The 21,887-nt window shown below is 44.2% G+C and overlaps 1 protein-coding gene across 1 annotated transcript; it reads right to left on the bottom strand.

Annotated features, from left to right (window-relative positions):
- Nucleotides 1–14,941: 14,941 nt before the first annotated feature.
- Nucleotides 14,942–16,407, bottom strand: LOC307010166 (histamine H2 receptor-like; the record flags this gene model as incomplete). The annotated part of the gene is made up of 2 exons (XM_079634603.1): nucleotides 14,942–14,951; nucleotides 15,302–16,407. 2 exons carry the CDS (start codon nucleotides 16,405–16,407, stop codon nucleotides 14,942–14,944), a joined length of 1,116 nt encoding a protein of 371 aa, XP_079490729.1.
- Between the last annotated feature and the right edge of the window lie 5,480 nt (nucleotides 16,408–21,887).

Here is a 21,887-nt window from a genome sequence, read left to right as displayed (position 1 = left end):
TGTAGTTCTGAAACTCTTATCTGAAAATACCCCCAAATGAAATCAGTGTCATCAATTTACAAAAATGGAATTATCAGACAACAAAGAAAATAGCAACAAATACAGATATTGACTCATATAGTGAAGTTATCACATCAAAGTAGAATGGAATCAACACATTGAATGATATATCAAAGAAAGGCTATAGGCTAATAAGGCTATCACAAAAATGACATTAAATCGAAGCTTCAAATAAACCTATCACACATAAATGCAAATATATATTGTTAAGCATTATGTACTGAAGAATTAACTTATAGATGATGCTTTTACAAACGCAAAACAAAGGCTGGCATCCAAAGATCGAGGAGAAGCTGACTGCATGAAATGTGATCACTTATATTTCTAGAGATCTACCACAGGGGGGCGCTAGAACTAAAACAACTATACAAACAATACAAGTGACATGTACCGGTAAACTTGAAGCAGAACAGTGACATATATGTTACCTAATAACTCATGACATAATACATGAACGGTCAGCATAAGCAGTCAGTTGACATTGGAACATATTAATAACCTTCCTTTACTATTACTTCAAACACTTTTGTAAACCAAGAAGTAGTTAACTCCTTCAGAACAGTTTTTTTTCTCTTCTTTGTGCCAAACAGGCTTACGTCTCATACGCGAGACTTTCACAGAACTGTGTGTAGTGTTGTGTGTTTGCTGTGCTGTGTTACTGGCACAGTCAATCAATCCAGGTATTTATTTTTATATATATATATATATATGTCCAGAGTATGCCAGGTGAGCAGCATTCCACTTTTTTCCTTCACTGAGCAGGAATGAGTTGGGCACTCTCTTCTCTACTCTTACAGGAGCAGAAAATCTAGGATGACCTTTTGGGGTTGCACGAGGAAGCCTTATTCTCACTCTCCCTCCCACACCAAAGAGAGGATTGCGAGCACCGCATTTGTGATCAGTGTATAGTTTAATTTAGTCCTGTTTCTTTTTCACATTTTCACGGACCGCAGCAAGATCACATTTGCCCTCCCCATGTAAAGGCAGGATGTTAAGCTTGGTTCGCATCTTCCTCCTATATAAGAGCTCATATGGTGACACACCCGTAGTAGCATGAGAGGTTGCCCGGTACACCTGGAGCCACTCTGTAACAGCTCTGTTCCATGGTTGTGAGTGTTGAATGGCTGTCTGGATGCAACCTTTCAGTGCACGGTGAAATCTTTCAACAGCACCGTTAGATCAGTGGTGTAGTCTAGTTTTTTGTAGTTAGTATAGGCCTAATGTGATCCTTGATATTCCTTTTAAAATAAAATTTTAGATTTCATTATTATAATTTTTTTTATACAGAACAGAAGAGACTTATTACAAAAACATTAAACAAATCGTACAGGCCCCAAACTTTTGAATGGTAGTGTACTCTTTACATTCATACAACACAATAGTGTGACATTCAAAATTACATCATTAAAGGGGCTGTATGGAGTTTTCAGCGGCATCTAGCGGTGATGTTTCAGATTGCAACCAATACGTTTACAAGCGAGTGCTCGTGCGCGTGCTTTCTTTTGTTTTTTATTATTATGTGGAGTTTGTGTTGGAGTCTGTGTTGTGCTAGTCGTTTCCTAGTATTAGCAGACTCCATGTCATAAAGTTGCAGTGTCGTCGCTGTTGAGTGCAAAGTCAGTAGACGAGGCGAGAGGCGAGACGCTCGGGAGCGCGCATGCAGGTCTCAGTCACGTCACTGGATTTCGCGGCAAATCCGACCCGGAGACTTCACTTAGAAATAGGAATACTTGCTTTCAGAGGTAATAGCAAAACCCGCCAAGTGGATCATTTTATTGTGAGATTACAACCCCTTCACACACAGGTAATAAAAAATGGATTCATTTTAGTAGAAAAACTCCATACAGCACCTTTAAGGAAAGATACACATTCTTCCACATAACTCAGAGAACAACAAACCTGGCATCAGTATATAATGTAGAAAACAGTAAAAACAGTCAACAACTAGCCGCCGTGTGTCTGTCGCGGGGTTTGGCAGGTGCTTGTGTGGGCGGTACCGTCCCATGGAAACTGCGTTGGAAAGCTTGTGATGTAGGGCAGTGAGTGCGTTTTGGTCGCTGGTCGAGGAGCTTACCCCGCGACCAGATGTGACTGAATGCTGAATGCATGCTGCCTGAACCCGTCTGTGGTTCTGAAGATAGCATACACCCATTTCAGGCAGGATCATGGTCCCCTTCAAGCCAGCACGCACGAGCATGTTGTTTGTTTACTTTTTACACAAAGTCTTATGAACCAACTTAAACAGTTATAGGTGACTAGAGATGTGTTGTATAGACAATAATCATGTTTCCAACATACTCATCCCTAGGCAATACCGGTACATTTATATATCTAGCTGCTAGCTATCTATGCTAACGTTATGCTATCTGGCTGTCTGCCTATCTCTCTCTCTACTAGCCTATCTATCTATATACCGGTATCTGTCTATCTATATATCTAGTCTATCTATCTATTTATTATTTAGGTATTTATCTATAATCTGCGCTATCTGAATACTCTAGTCTACTACTCGTCTCTCTAGTCACTCTCAACGCTCTCAAGACAGGCTTTGGTAAATTCTCTCCCCAAGGTGACTTCATGCAATGCATTTTGGCGGAAAGGAGAATCGTTGGAAACCGCTGTAAGATAGTACCTACTTTTTCGTATTATATTCCGTTTTGTGATACCCAACAACATACAATACAATGGATAACAGTTTAAATGTTTATTACCAACAAGCAAATTGCACAAATTCGTTGAAAAATTAACCATGCAACACAGCCTTTAAACTCCAACAATTTTTTGGGAAACAGGGTGTTTTAACCACACAAACAGCTCAATTTGAATGAAGCGGCCATGAATATCTGTAAAATGAATTAGATTAAATTCCCGCCGCGAGTGTAGAGCCTAATGTAATTGGTTGTAGCGAGAACGTGCTATGATTGGTTAGCTCAGTGTGGGCATTATCTGGTTGGCTTGAGTAAACGGTGGGTGAAGTCCACTTATTTGTGGATTTGTCTGCACATCGACGCAAGAAATGTTTCAAAACCCATGCGTGAGGGGATTTACAAATGCACAAGAACAAATTCACAAATGTGTGCAGCGATTTACAAATGCATAGGAAGCGGTTCACAAATAAATCCCAGGCAGAGTTGTGTTTGCGACATAAAACACTAATGTAAATGTTTTATTAGACATATTACATTAATGTAAATATTACATTATTTACAAACAAATCAATAAACTGCAGTGTTTCCGCTACATTCATTCAGCTGTGGTGGGCCGCCACACCAAAAATCCTCCCGCCACGGCTGCAGCTTCTCAGTGAGGTCCGATATTGTGCATACTATTGTGTTATTGTTAAGCCCCACTAAAGGCATAAAAAACATTGTAAAGCACCATAAAGTTTTCGTGCACTATATTCCAAGACTTCTAAAGTCATTCGATAGCATAATGTGAGGTAAAAATTTATATTGAAGTCGTTAAGTTAACGTTAATGAAAACTCATCTCTCCTCAGTTATTCTCCATTCAGAACTCAAACAGCGCGTCGCGTTCGGTTACGAGTAACACGATGACACTCTCCAAGATCAATGTTCACATTATTATACTTTATTTGTAGATAAAGGTCTATGGTTTGCATAAAATGACTTTATCTTGCTGGAGTTTATTGCGTTAGTTCTGTTAGATTACAGCACTGGAGTAGAGAGCACTGAATTGTTCTTCATGCGCACTGTAACTGAAATTTAAAACTGTTAAAAGAAAAGGCTCAATAAACTGTTGCATAGATATAATACAGTAAGCATCAAATATCTCTTCGCTTTGTGCTTTTAACTTTTCAATGCGAAGCACTGCACGCTGTGACTTCGAGTTGCTTCAAGTGCATCATTCGGCGCACGGGATGCGCATAATCGCTTTGCCGCTGTAAATTGGAACCTTTCATATTATAACTATTATTAATCGTTTTTTAAAATGTGGTCAATTCAATATCGATTCTCAAAGGCTATGAATCGTCCCCCCCTCCCCATATTTATTTATATATCACTCAAAAGCCAGTATTAGTTTTCATACACTTCATAGGCTTGCAGCCTCCATGTTACTCTAATGCAGTGAGATTTTATGTTTGTTTTATCTTAAACATAAAATAACCTGATCCTGATCAAGGCATGAGACTGTTCTGACTTTTTCAATAATCGATTTTTCATCTTGCATCAAAATCCTGTCTATTCATTGTATGCATTTGATATATATGGTTGGGTTCTGTTTTAATGTACCCAAGTGTACCTAAAATAATAAGAGTTTAATATACTGGCTCTTAATTTATTTTTATTAATTAACCACTCGTAAACTTATGTTCACTATTCTTTTTTATAAATATAGGTTTTGTGTTAAATCTATATTCATTGAGTCGAATCGAGAATCGAAATTGAATCGAATTGAGAGCTTGCGAATTGAAATCGAATCGGAACATCTGAATCGATACCCATCCCTAATTATAATACTTAGGGGAGGTTTAAACACCTGGGGCAAGGGGGCTTGGCCCATGGGAATATCACTCATGGGCGGCGCCCCCTCCCCCTGGGGAAATGGGCCTGCCACCACAGCTAGAAAAAATCCTAGAGGAAACACTGAACTAGCATATGTCAACAACCCATACAACACTAAAGATAAAAGTATACTGCTGGCTTTCTTACCCGCTACCGGATGTGGGTTACAGTATTCAGGGAAAATCTACGGGGGCCTCCAAACTTAGTAGGGGGAAACCCCAACACTACAAAATATCTCTCTCAATCTATTCGCACATGTCGTACAACAATCTCCAGCCCACGTCCCGGTGTTGTGCCGAATTTTGACCCCCTGCCAAATTATTACCCCCCTCAATGAAGTCAGTACCTGATTGCCTAATCCTAACCCCACCCCTAATCCTAACCCCTCCCCCACAACTAATCCTAAACCTACCAATGCTAGGTTGGTAATAATTTGGCGGGGGTCAAATTTGCCACAACACCGACACGGCAGCCTTGGCAAGGAACACGTTGTACAACAATCTTCAACCCACGTCCCAGCACGGCAGCCTTGGCAAGGAACTCGGCAGCACTAACAAAACCCACCCCAAACATCAAGAAACATCTATAGTTTTGATCCCGATTGCTAATGCAACAGGTTTTTGCACAACACAACATGAGGAAAACACCACGGACACTACTGACCTCGCCACTCCCCTTATTTGGGATGAGCAGCTTAATAGCACAGATACAAATAGATGTAAGATAGCAACACTCAAAATACACAATACACTATAGCCTACAGAAAAATATAGCCTACCCATCCACATGGAATTTACAACACATGAAAAAATATCAGAAATACGAAACCATCCATTGAAAATAACTGCACATATCGCTAGTAAACTATGATGATTCATGAACAATGACTGGTAGGCTACTGTTTTTATTATTGTTTGACACAAATTTCATGAATTTAATTCTTGTGATTTTATTCAGATCTTGATTCAATATCAATTCCTTTGGATAAATATTAGGTACAGTTGATACATGTTCATTTTTCTCAAGAAAAAAAATATCTCACCTAATACTGTAAACATAAATATAATGTGGTTTTTATAATAAATATGTTATAATATTTTTAATATATACGTAAAAATATAATAAATATATAATATAGTTATCATATATTTAGCTAAATACTAGTAGTAAAGAGTAACAGATGATCGGTTCACGTGCCGCTTGAACTGAGATCTGTCAGCGATCTGTCACGTCACATTTACAAGCGGCAAAACGGTATTTATTGTTTGAATTTCGTAATAAAATTTACAGAATCTAAAAGCTGAGAATTAGTTTTATATCAAAAGTAACCTGCTCTGTCTTGTCTGTCAGCGTCAATGTCCTCTTTGCTTCGTGATTTTTCTCTGCGTGAGAAAATGGATGTGTAGCATGTGAAAAGTGTAAATTGCGTGAGTCTGGCGCTGAATAAGTGAGACTTGGCAGCCCTGCGGATTCAGTTTGTAAATGTTTGTAAGACTACAAATGTTTGTAGGTTGTTTTTTGGCGGGTGTACTTGTGCTGCCGCGGCCTTGTTCACTTTTCGTAGGGCACAACATCTCTCTTACTCGGCAGCCTCTGAGTTGCTGCAGTAAGTTGGTCGTGCTACTACCTTTGCTAGAAACAGACTTTAAACACACTTTGCAGCGGGGTGAAGCCGCAAAACCGAAACCAATTCTAAATTACGGATGACACTGTGCCTTTCTTGGGAACAATTTCTTCCCCGCTCGCTGCCATGTTGTTTGTGTATCTCTATGGCAAACGCTGAGCCCGTTCGGACGGGAGCCCAGGGAGGAGCGTCGGCGGATGTTAAACAGAAAACCGATTTTCATTCAAACAAGTCGACGTAAACTACACATTCGAGTTAATCGATAAAATAGATTTATCGCCCAGGCCTAATGTGTGGTTTTCGACTCTAGTGCCAAGTTTAATGGTGTTGCACTTAATGATGTGTTACTTTCTGGGCCAGACATGAACAACAACCTGTTAGGCATTCATTTCCAGTTGAAGACCGAGCCGAAGACCTCCAGAATCTCAATCTTTTTGTGAATGAACTGCCTGACCAATGAAGCTCTCGCCCGATATTGATCCTCGTTTTATTTCTCCTTTTGTCCCAAAGTCTGCTTGCCATGGTCCGTAATGTTTGAACGAAACAACAACAGCGTGCCGCTAGACGTATGCAGTTGTCCACAGTTGTCAGTTGACAGTTGTCTGTCACCATGGTTACTATGGCAGTACAGATAACAGGGATAATGCAATATTATGTCATTGACAGGCGACAAGTGAAAAGGGACGGGCACTATTTAAAATTGTGAATTCCTCTGAATTTACAAATTCTTGGAAACATTAAGGCTATGTTTACACGGAAACGATCTGAAGAGAAAAAGCAAAAGTGCCGTTGCGTTATCACTTTTTATTCTGCGTTTAGATGAGCGTTATTGGGGGGAAATCTGCGTGCATATGGTGACGCAAAAGTGTGTGAAATTCGATGTAGTATGCACTCCAGGCGGCTAGGTGGCAACGTGAAGCACTGAAAGTGAAAGAGACGCTGACACTGTTTTTCATGTTTAATACGGTAAAGCTGCTGCTTTAACCCTCAGTGCTCTTCGCGTGTCGCTCAAAAATGACAGAATTTTTTATTTATTTTTTTTGTCAATGAAATTAATGCTATATTTTAGTTTGATAATGTTTTGTTATTTTCCTGTAATGGCGCATGCCTGTGACGTAAACGCGTACGCGACGCCTTCACTGTCTAGCAGTTTTTAAGATTTCCACTCTGGAGGGTGGTTTCACTTTTTTGCGTTTTTAAGCCCCAAAAACGCCGTCGGCGTGTAAACGAAAGGCACATCCGATAAAATATTTTTACGTTTTCACCCGCGAGCATTCTCGTGTAAACAGGGCCTTAGTATAATGCAAGTACACAATTGAAAGAAATATATAACCCTGTGCAAGTGGTTTTTGGATATTTTGATACAAAATTCGTACATATTGTACCTTTAAGATTTCTAAATGAAACGAAGAAGAAATTAATACATTATTTTTGTTATGCAAGTTCTTTTTTGTAAATGAAATAAAAATAAATTACTCCGTAAATGTTTTGTCATGTCAATTAATTTGTAAATTAAACAAAATAAATTGTTCTATACATTTGTACTTACAGTACTTTTTACAACCATTTACAAGATAAGCTACGTTTAAGATCAGAAAAGCAAAATAAAAGTTTAAATTAACAGTACATGAAACAGATTTGAAGAAAACATTTGTATGTACACTTGTGTACCTCTCGTATGTACACTGGATGGGCTCCACAATACAGTGGTGCAGGTATGACATCACGTTGTAGGCCAAAATGAAATCAATGGGTTTTTTGAACGGGATTTTGTTTTAATGGCTGAAATAAAGTCTGTGACACTCAAGACACTTTCACGTTTTATTCTACGACACAAAATACAGTATTACCCCAATCGTGATTTTTCTAAGCTGTTATGTGTCTTGAAAAAGGCGGTTGCTAAAAAGTGGCTAAATGGGACTACAGAGTCAGACGAGGAGATTAAACGTCATTACGCTGAAAAGGTAAGCTCAGTTTGCTTTTACAGCCTTGTTATGCTTATAATTGTGCCCTTATAAACTATTTTAATTCAAACATTCTGGGAAAATGTTTTTAGTGATGGTGAAGTTGAAGTCAAACGACCGTGGTGTAGTTTGTTTATAGCCTACCTTTAGCTTTTTACTTCTACCGACTGCATTTAGGCTTCAAAATTCATAAAAGTTTTGTTCATCTGTGAAAATGATTTTGATGGACAAAACGTCTCGGGTTACTATCGTAACCCTCGTTCCCCGAGTAGGGAACGAGACGCTGCATCGATACTCAACGCTTTGGGGAATGCCATCGGCATGACGCGTCTAAGGTCAACTATGGAATTATTCCAATCTTGATGGAATCCACATATGACGGTGATCCGGAAGCTATAAAGGGTCACAGGAAACAGGAAGTGTTAGCTTCTGATTGGTCAAAGCAAGTTCTCAGGAGCGCGAAAAGTGTGGCCGAGTGATGCAGCGTCTCGTTCCCTACTCAGGCAGCCCGGTCTCACCCCAAAACGTCACATACTGACGGGTCTTGACCATACGTCAACATACGACGAAAAGGGTACCCCTATAACGTCAATATGAGACGCAGACATAAGCGCACCAGCAGCGCCTCCTAGCGGTACCCTAACGCATACCTAAACCCAACCATACCCGAATCGTCACACATGGACGTTAAAGGGTACCCTTTTCGTCGTATGTTGCCGTATGGTCAAGACCCGTCAGTATGTGACGTTTTGGGGTGAGACTGTGTTAACTCAGGGAACCTTTCGTAAGGGAACTCCCACTGCATCGATACTCGACGCTTTGGGGAACAAATTCCCACGCCGCCGCACTGAGAGAAATACGCCCTGGTGTGAAGCATCTGGCACACTCACGGACGACTTACAGTTCGACACACTTACAGTTAGTACAGACAGCGCCCTCGAGCGCTGTGCGCCCTCAGTGCGCCCTCGAGCGCTGCCTGTGCATGCTCCGCTCCCAGACAAACTACACAAAGCGAGTGTGTGTCACCCTCGCTCAGAAAGCGCGGACAAGGGGACGTACACTGCCTGAATAGTTTCTCCTTATTCGCCATTTCACAATATATATATATATTAGGGCCGGGATTCGATTACATTTTTTTATCTAATTAATTAGAGGCTTTGTAATTAATTAATCGAAATGAATCGCATTTTAATTGAACCATTGAATAATGACTGAATACATAAGCTTAAGCAACAAAATATTGTTTATCAACCAAGTCCAGCAGACCAGTGCTATTTTTGCCATTAAGTGTAGCAATAGCCGTTCCGAATTCCTTGTTGCATAGCTTGCAAACAACCATGCTCTTATCGACGCTTCCATCCGTTCGTTTTTTATAACAAAATGTCCCATCCACGGGGCCAACCAAAGCGGTCTCGTCAGCTTCTTTGTTCATGTTCACTGTGGTTTGTTGTTGTCTGAAGTTATCGTTTAGTTAGAACTGAACGCTAGTTGGTGCTCCAGTATAATCGGTCCGCCTAAACTCATCCAGTGAGAAACGTTCCGCGGTGCAAAAATAAGTGCGATTAAAATGCGTTAAAATGTTTAACGCGTTATTTTTTGTGTAATTAATTAATCTTAATTAACGCGTTAAAGTCCCGGCTCTAATATATATATATATATATATATATATATATATATATATATATATATATATATATATATATATATATATATATATATATATATAGACAGACAACACCAAATAAGACACACAGGTTGACACAAAACGCTTGCTGAAGACCAGAAGCTAACACTTCCTGTTTCCTGTGACCCTTTATAGCTTCCGTATCACCGCCACATGCGACGTCACGAGTGACGTAATGACACTACGCCATTCAAGGTTGGAATGCCCCGTTCCTTCAGACGCGTCATGCCGAAGGCATTCCCCAAAGCGTAGAGTATCAATGCAGCGGGAGTTCCCTTACGAAAGGGAACGTGTAAGTATCACAAACTTTTGTTGATCACAGAGCTTGTATTTTACGATAATCCAAAAGCCTTTGGGGAAGTCCTATTGGGTTTTTGTCGAGGGAACCAGTGCGATGGTAACCTCAACAACGTGATTTAATACCTTCACCACTCTATAGAGACCCTGCTAATGCCTCTGCCAGCGGGACATCATCTGGGATAAGTGCATATTTACACTGTCCACTGCGTTGTCCAACAGGTTTGCAGGGGTGACTCAGTCGGTGACTGGCATGTCACTAAGATGTTTTCAGAAAGAGGGAAGAATAAATTAAATAAACTACTATCCTCAAAAACCAAACCATAATATATTTGAATATATTAATAAACAAATATAAACAAATTTAACTACTGACTCTGGTGACTCAATGGTCCATGTTCTCTTAGATTTAACTGCAGCATTTGATACTGTTGACCACTCCCTACTAATTACTAGGTTAGAGTCATGTGTGGGGATAAAAGGTACTGTCCTCAAGTGGTTTCAGTCTTATTTATCGAACAAAAAGTTTTTGGTCAAGATAGGTCATTTCTCCTCTTCTGTCGCTCAACTCTCCTGTGGCCTACTCACAAGGATCGATCTTGGCGCCCTCCCTTTTCTCTCTGTACATGCTACCATTGGGTTCTATTTTAAGAAGACATGGTGTTTCCTTCCATTTTTATACTGATGACAGCCAAATATATTCCTATCAAGAGAAATTATCCGTCTGCATTAATTTATCTTTTATTATGCTTAGATGAGGTCAAATCTTGGCTTGCTCAAAACTTTTTGTCTTTAAATGAAGACAAAACTGAGGTGATAGTTTTCGGCCCCACTGATAATTTTAAGACCACCAGCATTGATTTGAGGAGCTTATCTGATCTATTATTCAGATCTACGCATGTGCAGAATTTGGGTGTGCTTTTAGATGGGCCTATAAAACTTGACAAACAAATATCTTCGGTAATTGGATCTAGTTTCTATCAACTCTGTCTTTTGTCTAAAATTATTCTCTTCCCAACTTTGATTTTGGGATTGATTTGGACAAAAAAAAAAAACTTAAGATGGGTTGATGCACCCAGAGATGGCTGTTCATGCTTTTATTACTTCTTGTTTAGACTACTGCAACTCAATGTAGATTTTAAAAACGTATTTGTTTTTTTCTGGCGTATTGATTTTTATTTTTTTACACACATTTTTCTTAAATGTGTATATTATATTTGTGTGTATTAAAGTGTATATATTTAGGATATGTATTTAGTTGTCTTGTACAGCACTTTGGTCAGTCTTGTGGCTGTTTTAAATGTGCTTTATAAATTAATTAAACTTGAAACTTGGAGGAACAAGAAGACGATTAAGTTTAAAAGTCTAATAATCCACTTACAAGGCAATCCAAAAAGGCAGGTGAACAAAACACAACCTCTACCGACGTAGACGTGACCGGACAACTGAGAACTGAAAAGACTGCAACTTAAATACAAAGCAAATGAGGGTAATGATGATGAACACCTGTGCAGATGAAATTAATCTCCATGACAACTAAAGAGTTACGGGAAACTGAACAAAAGGAACACAGTTGACTGAAAATAAACTAAAAGTCCATGAAAACAGAAACTAACTTACAAAACTTAACCCCCCACTGGGAAGCACGACCTCACACCGTAACAAGAGGATGGGAGGGATGGTGGGGGCTTTGGAGGTGGACGAGGAGGCGACAAAGGTATGCTGATTGATGGCGTCTGAGGAATTGTGACATCCTGATGACGACGAAACCCTGGTGGCAGACCCTAAGCCTGGAAGTGCCGACAGCCCACGGCAGAGTCGACGGAGGGAGGAGCCAAGGTATTGCCGGGACTGTCAACATCTGGGGGACGATCGACAGAGGCGAAGCCAAGGGATCCAAGGGCGCAGACGGAGAGCCGAAGCAACATTGCTGGTACTGAAGACTTTGGCGATGCTGCAGCAACGAGCTTCTAAGGTGGAGCCAGAGTGCCAGAGGACTGAGGCGGAGTCGGTCTGACTAAGTACCGAGGCATACCCGAGGGGAAGGAGGAACCCACTGTAGCCGTAGGGGTGGAAAGACGGAGCGCTGTGGATGGCGGAAGGAAGAAGAGTGACGACTGACCGAGGGGGAACTGGTGGGACAAGGGAAACCAGTGGAGCCGCAAGGCCGATGGTCTCTGGTGGAGCTGAAGGTGGGAGGAGCCAAGGCGGCGTCGACGGGCCGAGGTGGAGCAAAGGGGTCAGAGGCCGGAGCTGGAGCCCCAGGATCCTCTCGCTTAGGCGAGGCTGGTGGTTGCACAACCTGAGGCTTCACATCACAGCAAGGCATCACTGGGACAGAGGTAAGCTTGACAAGATCAATGATGGTACTTCCAATTCCCAAGAGGTCAATGATACAGTTTCAGTACTGTCTAGCAACAGCTACAAAAAGAACAAACTGATAGTTCAGGGTTGGATAGGGTGGGTGCAGTACCTCCATATCTAGCATAATCAGCCAGTCTTCAGTGTCCACTTCCATCAGTATTCCCTCAGCTGCTGGTGTCGTGGGATCATACCCCTGATAAGAGTGACTCTGGGGCACCGGCTCAGGGGCAATGGTCGGCGCAGTCCTCTTTATCTCGGGATCTAGCTCACTCATCGCCACAGGTGGTCGCTCTCCGTCTACGGGGGACACTGCCGAAATTTGTTTCAGGTTGTGGGTAGATGCTCTCCAGACACTTGATGGTGGCCTCCCTCTAATCAAGTCCTGTGTCTGGAAGGCTACTGCGTGGTAGTAGTTTCCCCCGATACAGAACAATGACTTTAGGGTCTTGTCGTCATAAGGGCAGGTGATGGCAAGATGATAGAGGTCAACTGAAAAGTCCCAAAAATCAAGGCTTCGTCTGGCTAAAGCAGTGAATTGAGAAGATGATGATCAAGTTTTAAAAGTCTTTAATTATCCACTTACAAGTGCAATCCAAACAGACAGGCGAACAAAACACAACCTCTACCATAGACGTGACCGGACTACTGGGAACTGAAAAGACTTAAATACAAAGCAAATCAGGTTAATGATGATTAACACCTATGCAAAATAAATTAATCTCTATGACTACTAAAGAGTGGCGGATGAACAAATTAACACATGTGACTGAAAACAACAAACTAAAAGTCCATGAAAACAGTCTGAACATAACTATGACAGAAAAAAGCCATTCGTCATATGTGGTTGACTACCTTCAATTTAGCTTTATTCGTTGTTAAACTAGTATATATTATATAACACACACACACACACACACACACACACACACACACACACACACACACACACAGTATATATTGTCACCATTCTGTTTAGTTTTGTTCATGGACTTTTAGTTTGTAATCCTTCAGTTTCTGTGTTCCTTTGTTTGAGTTTCCCACCACCTACTTTGTAATTCTTCAGTTCCTGTGTTCCTTTGTTTGAGTTTCCCACCACCTATCTGTAACCATGGACACACTAACTATCATCACAGCTGTTGGTCATTCATCTCATCGCCATCGTGTATTTAAGTTCCTGCTGTTCACTTTGTCTGGTCACGTTCACGTTCAGTTGTGTTTTTCTAATGCCTGTTTGAGTCTACTTGACATTAAACTTCGTTGTGAACTTCATCTGTTCATCTGTCTTCGTCTGCCTGCCTGCAAGTACATTGTGACAGATGGCCAGACTGCCCAAAAGGGTAAAGTTGATCGTCCTGGCTCAGGAGAACCATAATTTATTTTCTTTTGTTAAAGATTTGTTGTTGTTTGGCCGCCACCTGCAACCTGGACGACGAGACCCTGAAGACCCTGTTCTGGATCGGGGGGAAATTTCCACAACCCCATGAACCTCCCAGATACCACCGGACTGAGTTGGAGGTAGGCCATCGTGAGGTGTCAGGAGAGCGTATAGTCCAGAACACGATCCAGAACACTGCCGGACACAGAGCCTATTTCACCACCTGCGACCATGGAGAAATTGCGTGAGCCCCCCGCAGATGGAAAGCTATCACCACCACCACCCACCGCGATGTGTCAGCCAGAGGACAAGTGGACAGTATTGACCCTCCAGTGGTCCAGTGGTGTGGACATGCCTCCGTCACCGACCTTCTCAGCCAGTCCTCCAGCCCCACCTCTGCTGGAGGTTTGCAGCCCTTCACCATCTCTGGAATCGCCCTGCTGTGACGTCAAGCTTACCAGACGCTCCATCAACGCCTGAGCGAGTGGATCCTGTGGCTCAGCATCTGGTCCGTGATTACCTTGCCTAGCTCGGCCTGTCAACCTGGCAGCTCCGCCCTGACTCCTCCCACCTTCGGCTCCAGCAGACCCCCTCAGACTTTCGACTCAACCGTGTTCCCTCATCCAAGCTAATCCCCCTTGGTCAGTCGTCACACCACCTCCGCCACGGACTTGCGGACCTTTGCTACACTCCGTTCCTCCACCCATACGGCTGCAGCAGGCTTCTCCTTCCCTTCGGACTCGCCTTGGTCCGCGGTCACACCGGCATCGTCTCAGTCCTCAGGGACTCTGGTCGTCGCCCCGACAGCGACTAGTCCTCCGATGCCAGCGACGTCATTCTGCTCCATCGGCTCTCCATCGGCGCCCTAAGATCCATCGGCTCCACCCCCGTCGTTTTCCCCCCAGATGTTGCCAGTCCCGTCTACACCTTGGCACCTCCCTCCCTCGTCTCCACCATGGGCTGTCGTTACTGCGTTTAAGTATTCATCTCTCTACTATTTATTTTTTATTTTTGTTGTAATTACTGTATCTTATTCATTGAAAACATATCTAGATGACACTATACACCAGAAACAAAGATTACATTTGCTAAATGGTACTAAATGGTACTTTAGGTACTAATACATCTAATTATTTATTTATTAGAATAAATAAATAAATATAATAATAATAATATAATATTAATATTTTATTTATATATATATATATATATATGGCCATCAGAGGGCGTCAAAAGAAAAGCATTTTTGTCGTAGAAAAAAACTATTAATTACATTTGTACTATACTTCCCATGTGTACTTAAGTTTCGCAATCTTAATATTATGTTTCCTGTGGGCTGCTGACAGACAATAAACAAGCAGATACAAAGTAAAGTAAATAATCTGTTAATTTTTTTATAATATGTATACCTTATATTTTCAATAGCCACAATGGTAACTGTAGCTCCAGTCGTTGTGTTGCTTTTGACCCTCTTCTCATTTTCAATCTCTTGCAGTGGCACACAAGTTCTAGGCTGAAGCTCCATCCTTTGTGCAGGACAGGCATGTATACTCATTAGCCCCTCCGCCATTGCCGTTATCGGTATTCTCTTCCGTGTTTTACATCCTCGTCCTCCACAGAGCAGCTTGGCGTAAGCGGACCTGAAGTCTCTGTTGAGCAAGGCATAAATTACGGGATTTAGTGCAGAGTTTGCGTATCCTAGCCAAACCACCACTGACTGCGCTGTCTGTGGCTGATTATCTTCGTTGCGTATCCCCATTATCGCGAATAACATGAAATATGGGAACCAGCACACCACGAACGCACCAAGCCTAACCGGAAGTGTCACTGTGGCTTTGTGTTCGCGCAATGAAAGAATCGTTGCGTCTGGCGACGACGACGAACCCCGTTGAGTGGAAGTTATCCGTTTCACCTGCATCCTTGCAATGCGAAAAACTCGGTGGTAGCTCCAGTACATGGCCACCAGGGGGAGATAAAACGTTGCAAAGGCATCCACCAATACGTACACTGGATTTAACTCAAATCGGCAGACTCGTACAGGGTCGCCCTCACCCATATTTTGCACTCTCAAGTCTTGTGTATACCAGCCCATGTGGATGTGGACAAACGAAACGGACACCGAAACCAGACAGATTGTTGCTAAAATCACGCCAACGTGCCACGGAAGCAAAAGCTTTGGGTAGCGCAGCGGCTCGGTGACTGCAAAGTAACGATCCAAGCTGATAGCAAAGAGATTGAGTATGGAGGCAGTGCATAGCATGACGTCCAACGAAATGTAGATGTTGCAGAAGTGCGCCCCCAGTGGCCAATCGCCTTTAACTTGATAAAGGGTGGAAAATGGCAACACGAGGGTGCCCAGTAGAAAGTCTGTGACGGCTAGGGAGACGATGAAGCAGTTGGTGATTTTACATAGGGGTCTCGTAAAGTACACAGACAGACAAACAAAAATATTCCCAGTGACAGTAAGGAGGATAAGAAGGGAGAGCGTTACGGCTAGTGCTATCTGAGATGACATTCTTGGTTTAGTTCACTAATTTTCTTCACTGTTTCGGTAGAGAAACACTAGGTAGACACTAAGTTGTGCATTTGATTCCAGGGAATGCACATATTTGCATTTGCCAAATGCAATGCAATTTTTCGAGGTCAAGATGTTAAAAATGTAAGGCAATGTTTTAGGTCAAAATGCGTGATTTCCTTTACAGTTTGATTGGTATTTTTATCTTATTTTCTGCAATTTGCTAAATGCATCAATGCAAAATGTAATTTTTGTTCAATGTGTTTAAACGGGTCTCCAGTGTATATTCCCAACGGTCTACTTGCACACTTCAGGGTAAATCATCCTCCTCTATTCATCCATCTGTCCATCCATCCATCTTCCGTCCATCTATATTCTTGTTCCAGACCTCCGTTAGACGGAAGTGTGTAGACCTCTGCTGGTAATAGTGAGTTTTTTTCTCTCCTGTTTAAAACAGAACAGAGATGCATTTTTTTAGATCAAATGTTGTCAACCTTTCCCAAGCTAAGGGTCCCCTAATATAAAAAAGACATTGCATAATATATACCATTAATATAATTAACAGACGTCAATGTATTATGCTAAACTAGTGTTGACTTTGGTTTCATTATATCTCTGTATTGTGTGAAATTATGTTTTATGCTATTTATTTGGGGTCAGTAATCCTTCCCAATAGCTTTAACCTGTAAGGGAAGTCAAACTCTTTGGACACAAACAAACAAGTGAACTGTCACGAATGAAAACTGACCAGTTCTACAGCGATGCAGTTTGTTCTGTCTTCTTTTTGTTGTGTTTTAATAATATTTTATATGTATTTAGAGAAGCAAGCAACGTTTTAAAGCAAGGATCTCTGTAGATTAAGACATCTTACAAAAGTGATAATGAATCAGGGTATTTTTCCAGACATGCGCTACAGTTTAAAAGTTAAGTGTCAGTAAGTTCTTTTTTTCTTTCTTTTTTTTTTTTGGAAGAAAGAAAATACTTTTTAACAAGGATGCATAAAATGTATCAAAAGTGACAGTAAAGGCATATAATAATAATAAAATCCTGAAAGAAATGAAGCACGGTTTCCTCAAAAGAAACAACAGTTGCCCTTCGATCGGTCACTTCGTATTGCGTAGCTATACGCAGTGGGGAAACTCCCTTCCCTTTCCTCGATTTACTGAAGCTTATTTGTAAAACGCATTTGCAGCTGCACAGCTAGTACATTGAGCATCCGACCTGCTCATAGGCTGTGCTGCCGCAACTGCACATCCACATCCACGTCAGAGCCCCCTGACAGGACGTGGTCTTAGCCTATAATTGTCCCGCAAATTCGCCATTATAGCAGCTATAACTCCTTCAGCGACAACTCCACATCTCTGACTGTATTTTACTGAACTTCGGCGTCGAATAAGCCCTTTCAGCATGAGCGAGCAGTATCTTCAGCTGACGGCGTCTCACCTGTGGCTATCCGGAGACGACACGATATCCTTTTACTAATATCTACTGTCTTAACATTGTGCGAGGCGTTGTTCCAAATGCCTCTCTCATCCTGTGCCACATGCGGAGGCAAGCTGCACGAGGCCGACGAACACACGAGCTGCATTTCATGCCTGAAACCTCACCACGCAGAGAATGCACTCTCGGCCGGCGGATGTGTGGCCTGCAAAGGCATGCCCATCTCCGTGCTGCGGACTCGGCTAGCTCTCTCCCGAGACCGCGACGCCGCGTCACCCGCTCTTCCTTTTCCGGCGCTACTTCAGCCGAGAAAAAAGAAGCACCGCAGCCAAAGCCAGCCGGAAAGCATGGACGTCAGTGAACGCACGCCGGCCACATCCCCACGTGCTTCACTGTCGGCAGAGCAATCACCGGTCCTGTTCGCAGGAGATCGGCGTGGCGGGCCTCGTCTCCTTCGGCGGATCTGGCAAACACGACGACAGCCTTTCGATCACTGCGTCTGAGGAGGAATGGCCGGGCTCTCTCGACCCCGTCATGGCTTCCCAGGCAGAGAGCAGCGTGTCCGCGACCAGGACTAACTCCGGCGCTGAAATGCTTCGGATCCTGACCCAGGCCGTCGCGGACCTCAAGCTCGAGTGGTCCTTGCCCGAGGAGCCCCCTCGAAGCCGGATGGATGGCTAGTTTCTCCCGGGGCGTCAACAGGCCCCTCGTCACAAGCCGGCGCCATTTTTTCCAGAGGTACACGAGGAGCTGACCAAGGCGTGGCGCGTGCCTTACTCAGCATGTATGGGTTCATTGGTTTCCGCAACAATCTCCTCCGTGGACGACGCGGCGGAAAAGGTCTATGAGTCGTTGCCGCCCCTCGAAGAGGCCGTGGCCGCTCATCTGTGCCCAAACACAGCTGCTAGTTTGCGAGCTAGAGCTGTTCATCCCAACAAACCATGCTGAACCACTAGAGCCCTCGCTGGACGCGTGTATTCTGCCTCTGGTCAGGCTGCGTCGGCCCTACACACGATGTCCGTGCTGCAGGTCTACCAGGCCAAACTCCTCCGATCCATGGATGAGGCTGGCCCGGACCCTGAGGCCTTCCGCGATCTCCGAAGCGCCACAGACTTAGCTTTGCGTGCTACCAAGGCTACAGTACAGGCTATTGGGAGAAGCATGGCGAGCTTGGTCGTGCTCTTTCTGACATCGGCTTAATCTGACCGAGATTAAGGAGGCTGACAAAATGAGGTTCCTCGACGCCCCGGTATCCAGCTCCAGCCTCTTCGGCCCGGCGGTGAAGGGGTTGTCGGAGAGGTACCCTGAGGCACAGAAGACGTCCCAGGCCATGCGACACTTCCTGCCAAAGCGCTCGAACTTAGCGTCCAGCAGACCCAAGCCAGCACCGTGTTTGACGCAGCAAGCTAAGCCGGCGAAGCAGGTCTCTCAGCCCCGCCCTGTGGCTGACGCCCGCCACCAGCCGCGTTCCGCAAAGCGCTTCCTGACGCCAGGGCCAGTCCCAGCGCCGCGTCTGATGCGGTGCCGCCGAAGTCATCCTAGCGGCAAAGCTAAAGAGAGAGGGTTCATGTCTCGCGGACCGGACCACCCTCAAAAAGACCTCCAAAACTTCCCACAGCTCCCTGTTCAGTTCAGGCGGCAGTTCAGGTGAAAACAAACGCCGATTTCACTGTGACCCAAATAAAGCACAAAAAGAGTATGTTTCACAATCACAACTCACAGGTTTACGGTCCCCCTCCACCAGGTGGCCCCCTCCCTGTTGTAACACTGACTTCCCCCCAGGCGAAAGCTGGTACAGTCAGTCCAACACTCAGTATGTGCACAAATCACAATATAAGGGTATTAGGTCCCCATACGTTAGGCGACCCATCCCAATCAGTGTGTCGAACCCTAGCCACACGGGTGCTGGCCTGGCAAGCCATCCCCGATGTGTCGAGTTGGGTCATAAACACTATAAAGAGAGGTTACTCGCTCAATTCGCTCGCAGACCCCCGAAGTTTCAGGCGGTAGTCGAGACTTTGGTGAGAAGCAGTGCGGGTCACGTGCTTCGCGCCGAAGTGCAGAATTTATTAGCAAAAGGGGCGATAGAGATAATCCTCTCTGCGCTAAAGTACTCGGGTTTCTACAGCCGCTATTTTCTAATTCCGAAAAAAGACGGCAGTCTCAGACCCATTCTAGATTTAAGACATTTGAACAAGGCTCTCATGAGACGGCCCTTCAAAATGTTAACTATCAAACATATCCTCGCGCAAGTTCGCCTCGGGGATTGGTTTGTCACAGAGGATCTGAAAGATGCATATTTTAATATTCAGATAGACCCTTATCAATACACCGTTCGGTCTGTCATTGGCGCCCCGTACATTCACGAAATGAGAAAATGAGACATCAGGGAATACGCGTTCTGATTTATCTAGACGATTGGCTGGTGCTAGGACAGTCAAGAACCGAGCTTCTAGCGCACAGGGATTTGATTCTCGGCCATTTACAATGCCTGGGTCTCAGAATAAATATTGCCAAGAGCAAACTGATCCCCAGTCAGAGCGTTGTCTTTCTGGGCACAGTTTTGGACTCGGTGACGATGACAGCGCGGCTCACACGAGAGCGCACGCTCTCGGTGCGGACGCTGGCAGCCTCGTTCAGAGCGCGCAAGCGCGCACCCCTCAGGAAATTTCAGAAACTCCTCAGTCTCATGGCAGCAGCATCAGCAGTACTCCGTATGGGATTACTGCACATGCGCCCGCTGCAGCACTGGCTGAAACGCCTGCGCATCATGGTGAATCACGATTGTTTAAGAACACTATATCCCTGGCGGGCTCAGAACTGGTACATCGAGGGCGTGACCATGGGAGTGGTTTCCAGGAGAAAAGTGGTGTTCTCCAACCTAGGTTGGGGGGCCCTGCACGAGGGCAAGCCTGCCTCCGGCCTCTGGTCGAGCACGGAGCAGAGCTTACATATCAACTGTCTGGAGATGAAAGCAGTTGGTTTAGCCCTGAAAACTTTTCTGGTAAACCTACAGGGTCACCACGTCTTACTCCGCATGGACAACATGGCGGTGGTGGCCTACATAAACCTCCAGGGTGGCACCAGGTCAGGCAGCCTGTATGCCATGGCGAGAGACCTCCTCATATGGGCACAGACAAATCTGAGCTCTCTGAGAGCAACACATATCAGAATATTCAGACATCAGACAATCAGGCATTCAGAATATGGGTGTGGATATGCTCTCGCGGGGCAACATTCCCCTAGGCGAGTGCTTTTCCCCCAGTTTCGATGATTCCACAAGTCATCAAACGGGTCAGGGAGAGCGGATGCCCAGTCCTTCTGGTGGCCTCTCTCTGGAAATCCAGACTGTGGTATCCGGAGCTGGTTCAGCTGTCAGACACAGCCCCGTGGCCTGTTCCAATGCGGGGAAACCTCCTCTCTCAGGCGAAGGGGACAATATGGCATCCCCGCCCCGACTTATGGGCCCTCCATGTATGGCCCCTGAACGGGTACCCAGGGACCTTCCTGAGAAGGTCTTAAGCACTATCTCTGAAGCTAGGGCCCCGTCTACTCTGCGCCTATATGCTTTAAAATGGTCAGGGTTTTCCAGCTGGTGCTTGAAAAGTAATTTTGAACCAGAGTCATGTGAGGTACCTGTGGTGCTCTCCTTCCTACAGGAGCTGTTGGATGCGGGCCGTTCCCTGTCCACGCTCAAAGTGTATGTGGCAGCCATTGCAGCGCATCACACACTGGTAGCTGGCCAGTCACTAGGAAGAAATGAACTGGTGGTTCGGTTTCTGAAAGGTGCTAGGAGGATTAACCCTTCCAGACCTCCTTCGGTGCCTCCCTGGGATCTATCCACGGTCCTGTGGGTTCTAAAGGGTCCGCCCTTTGAACCACTCCAATCGGTTGACCTTAAACCTCTCTCGCTAAAGTCTGCTCTCCTGTTGGCATTGGCATCTATCAAGCGAGTGGGGGATCTGCAGGCGCTCTCCATGAGCCCCTCCTGTTTGGAGTTTGGAATAGGTGACTCCAAAGTCACCCTCAAGCCCAGGCAT

The sequence above is a fragment of the Phoxinus phoxinus genome (assembly GCF_949152265.1).
Source record: "Phoxinus phoxinus genome assembly, chromosome: 1".
NCBI classification, from domain to species: Eukaryota; Metazoa; Chordata; class Actinopteri; order Cypriniformes; family Leuciscidae; genus Phoxinus; species Phoxinus phoxinus.
Note: the sequence above shows the minus strand (reverse complement) of the source record. Positions and strands in the feature narration are given on the sequence as shown.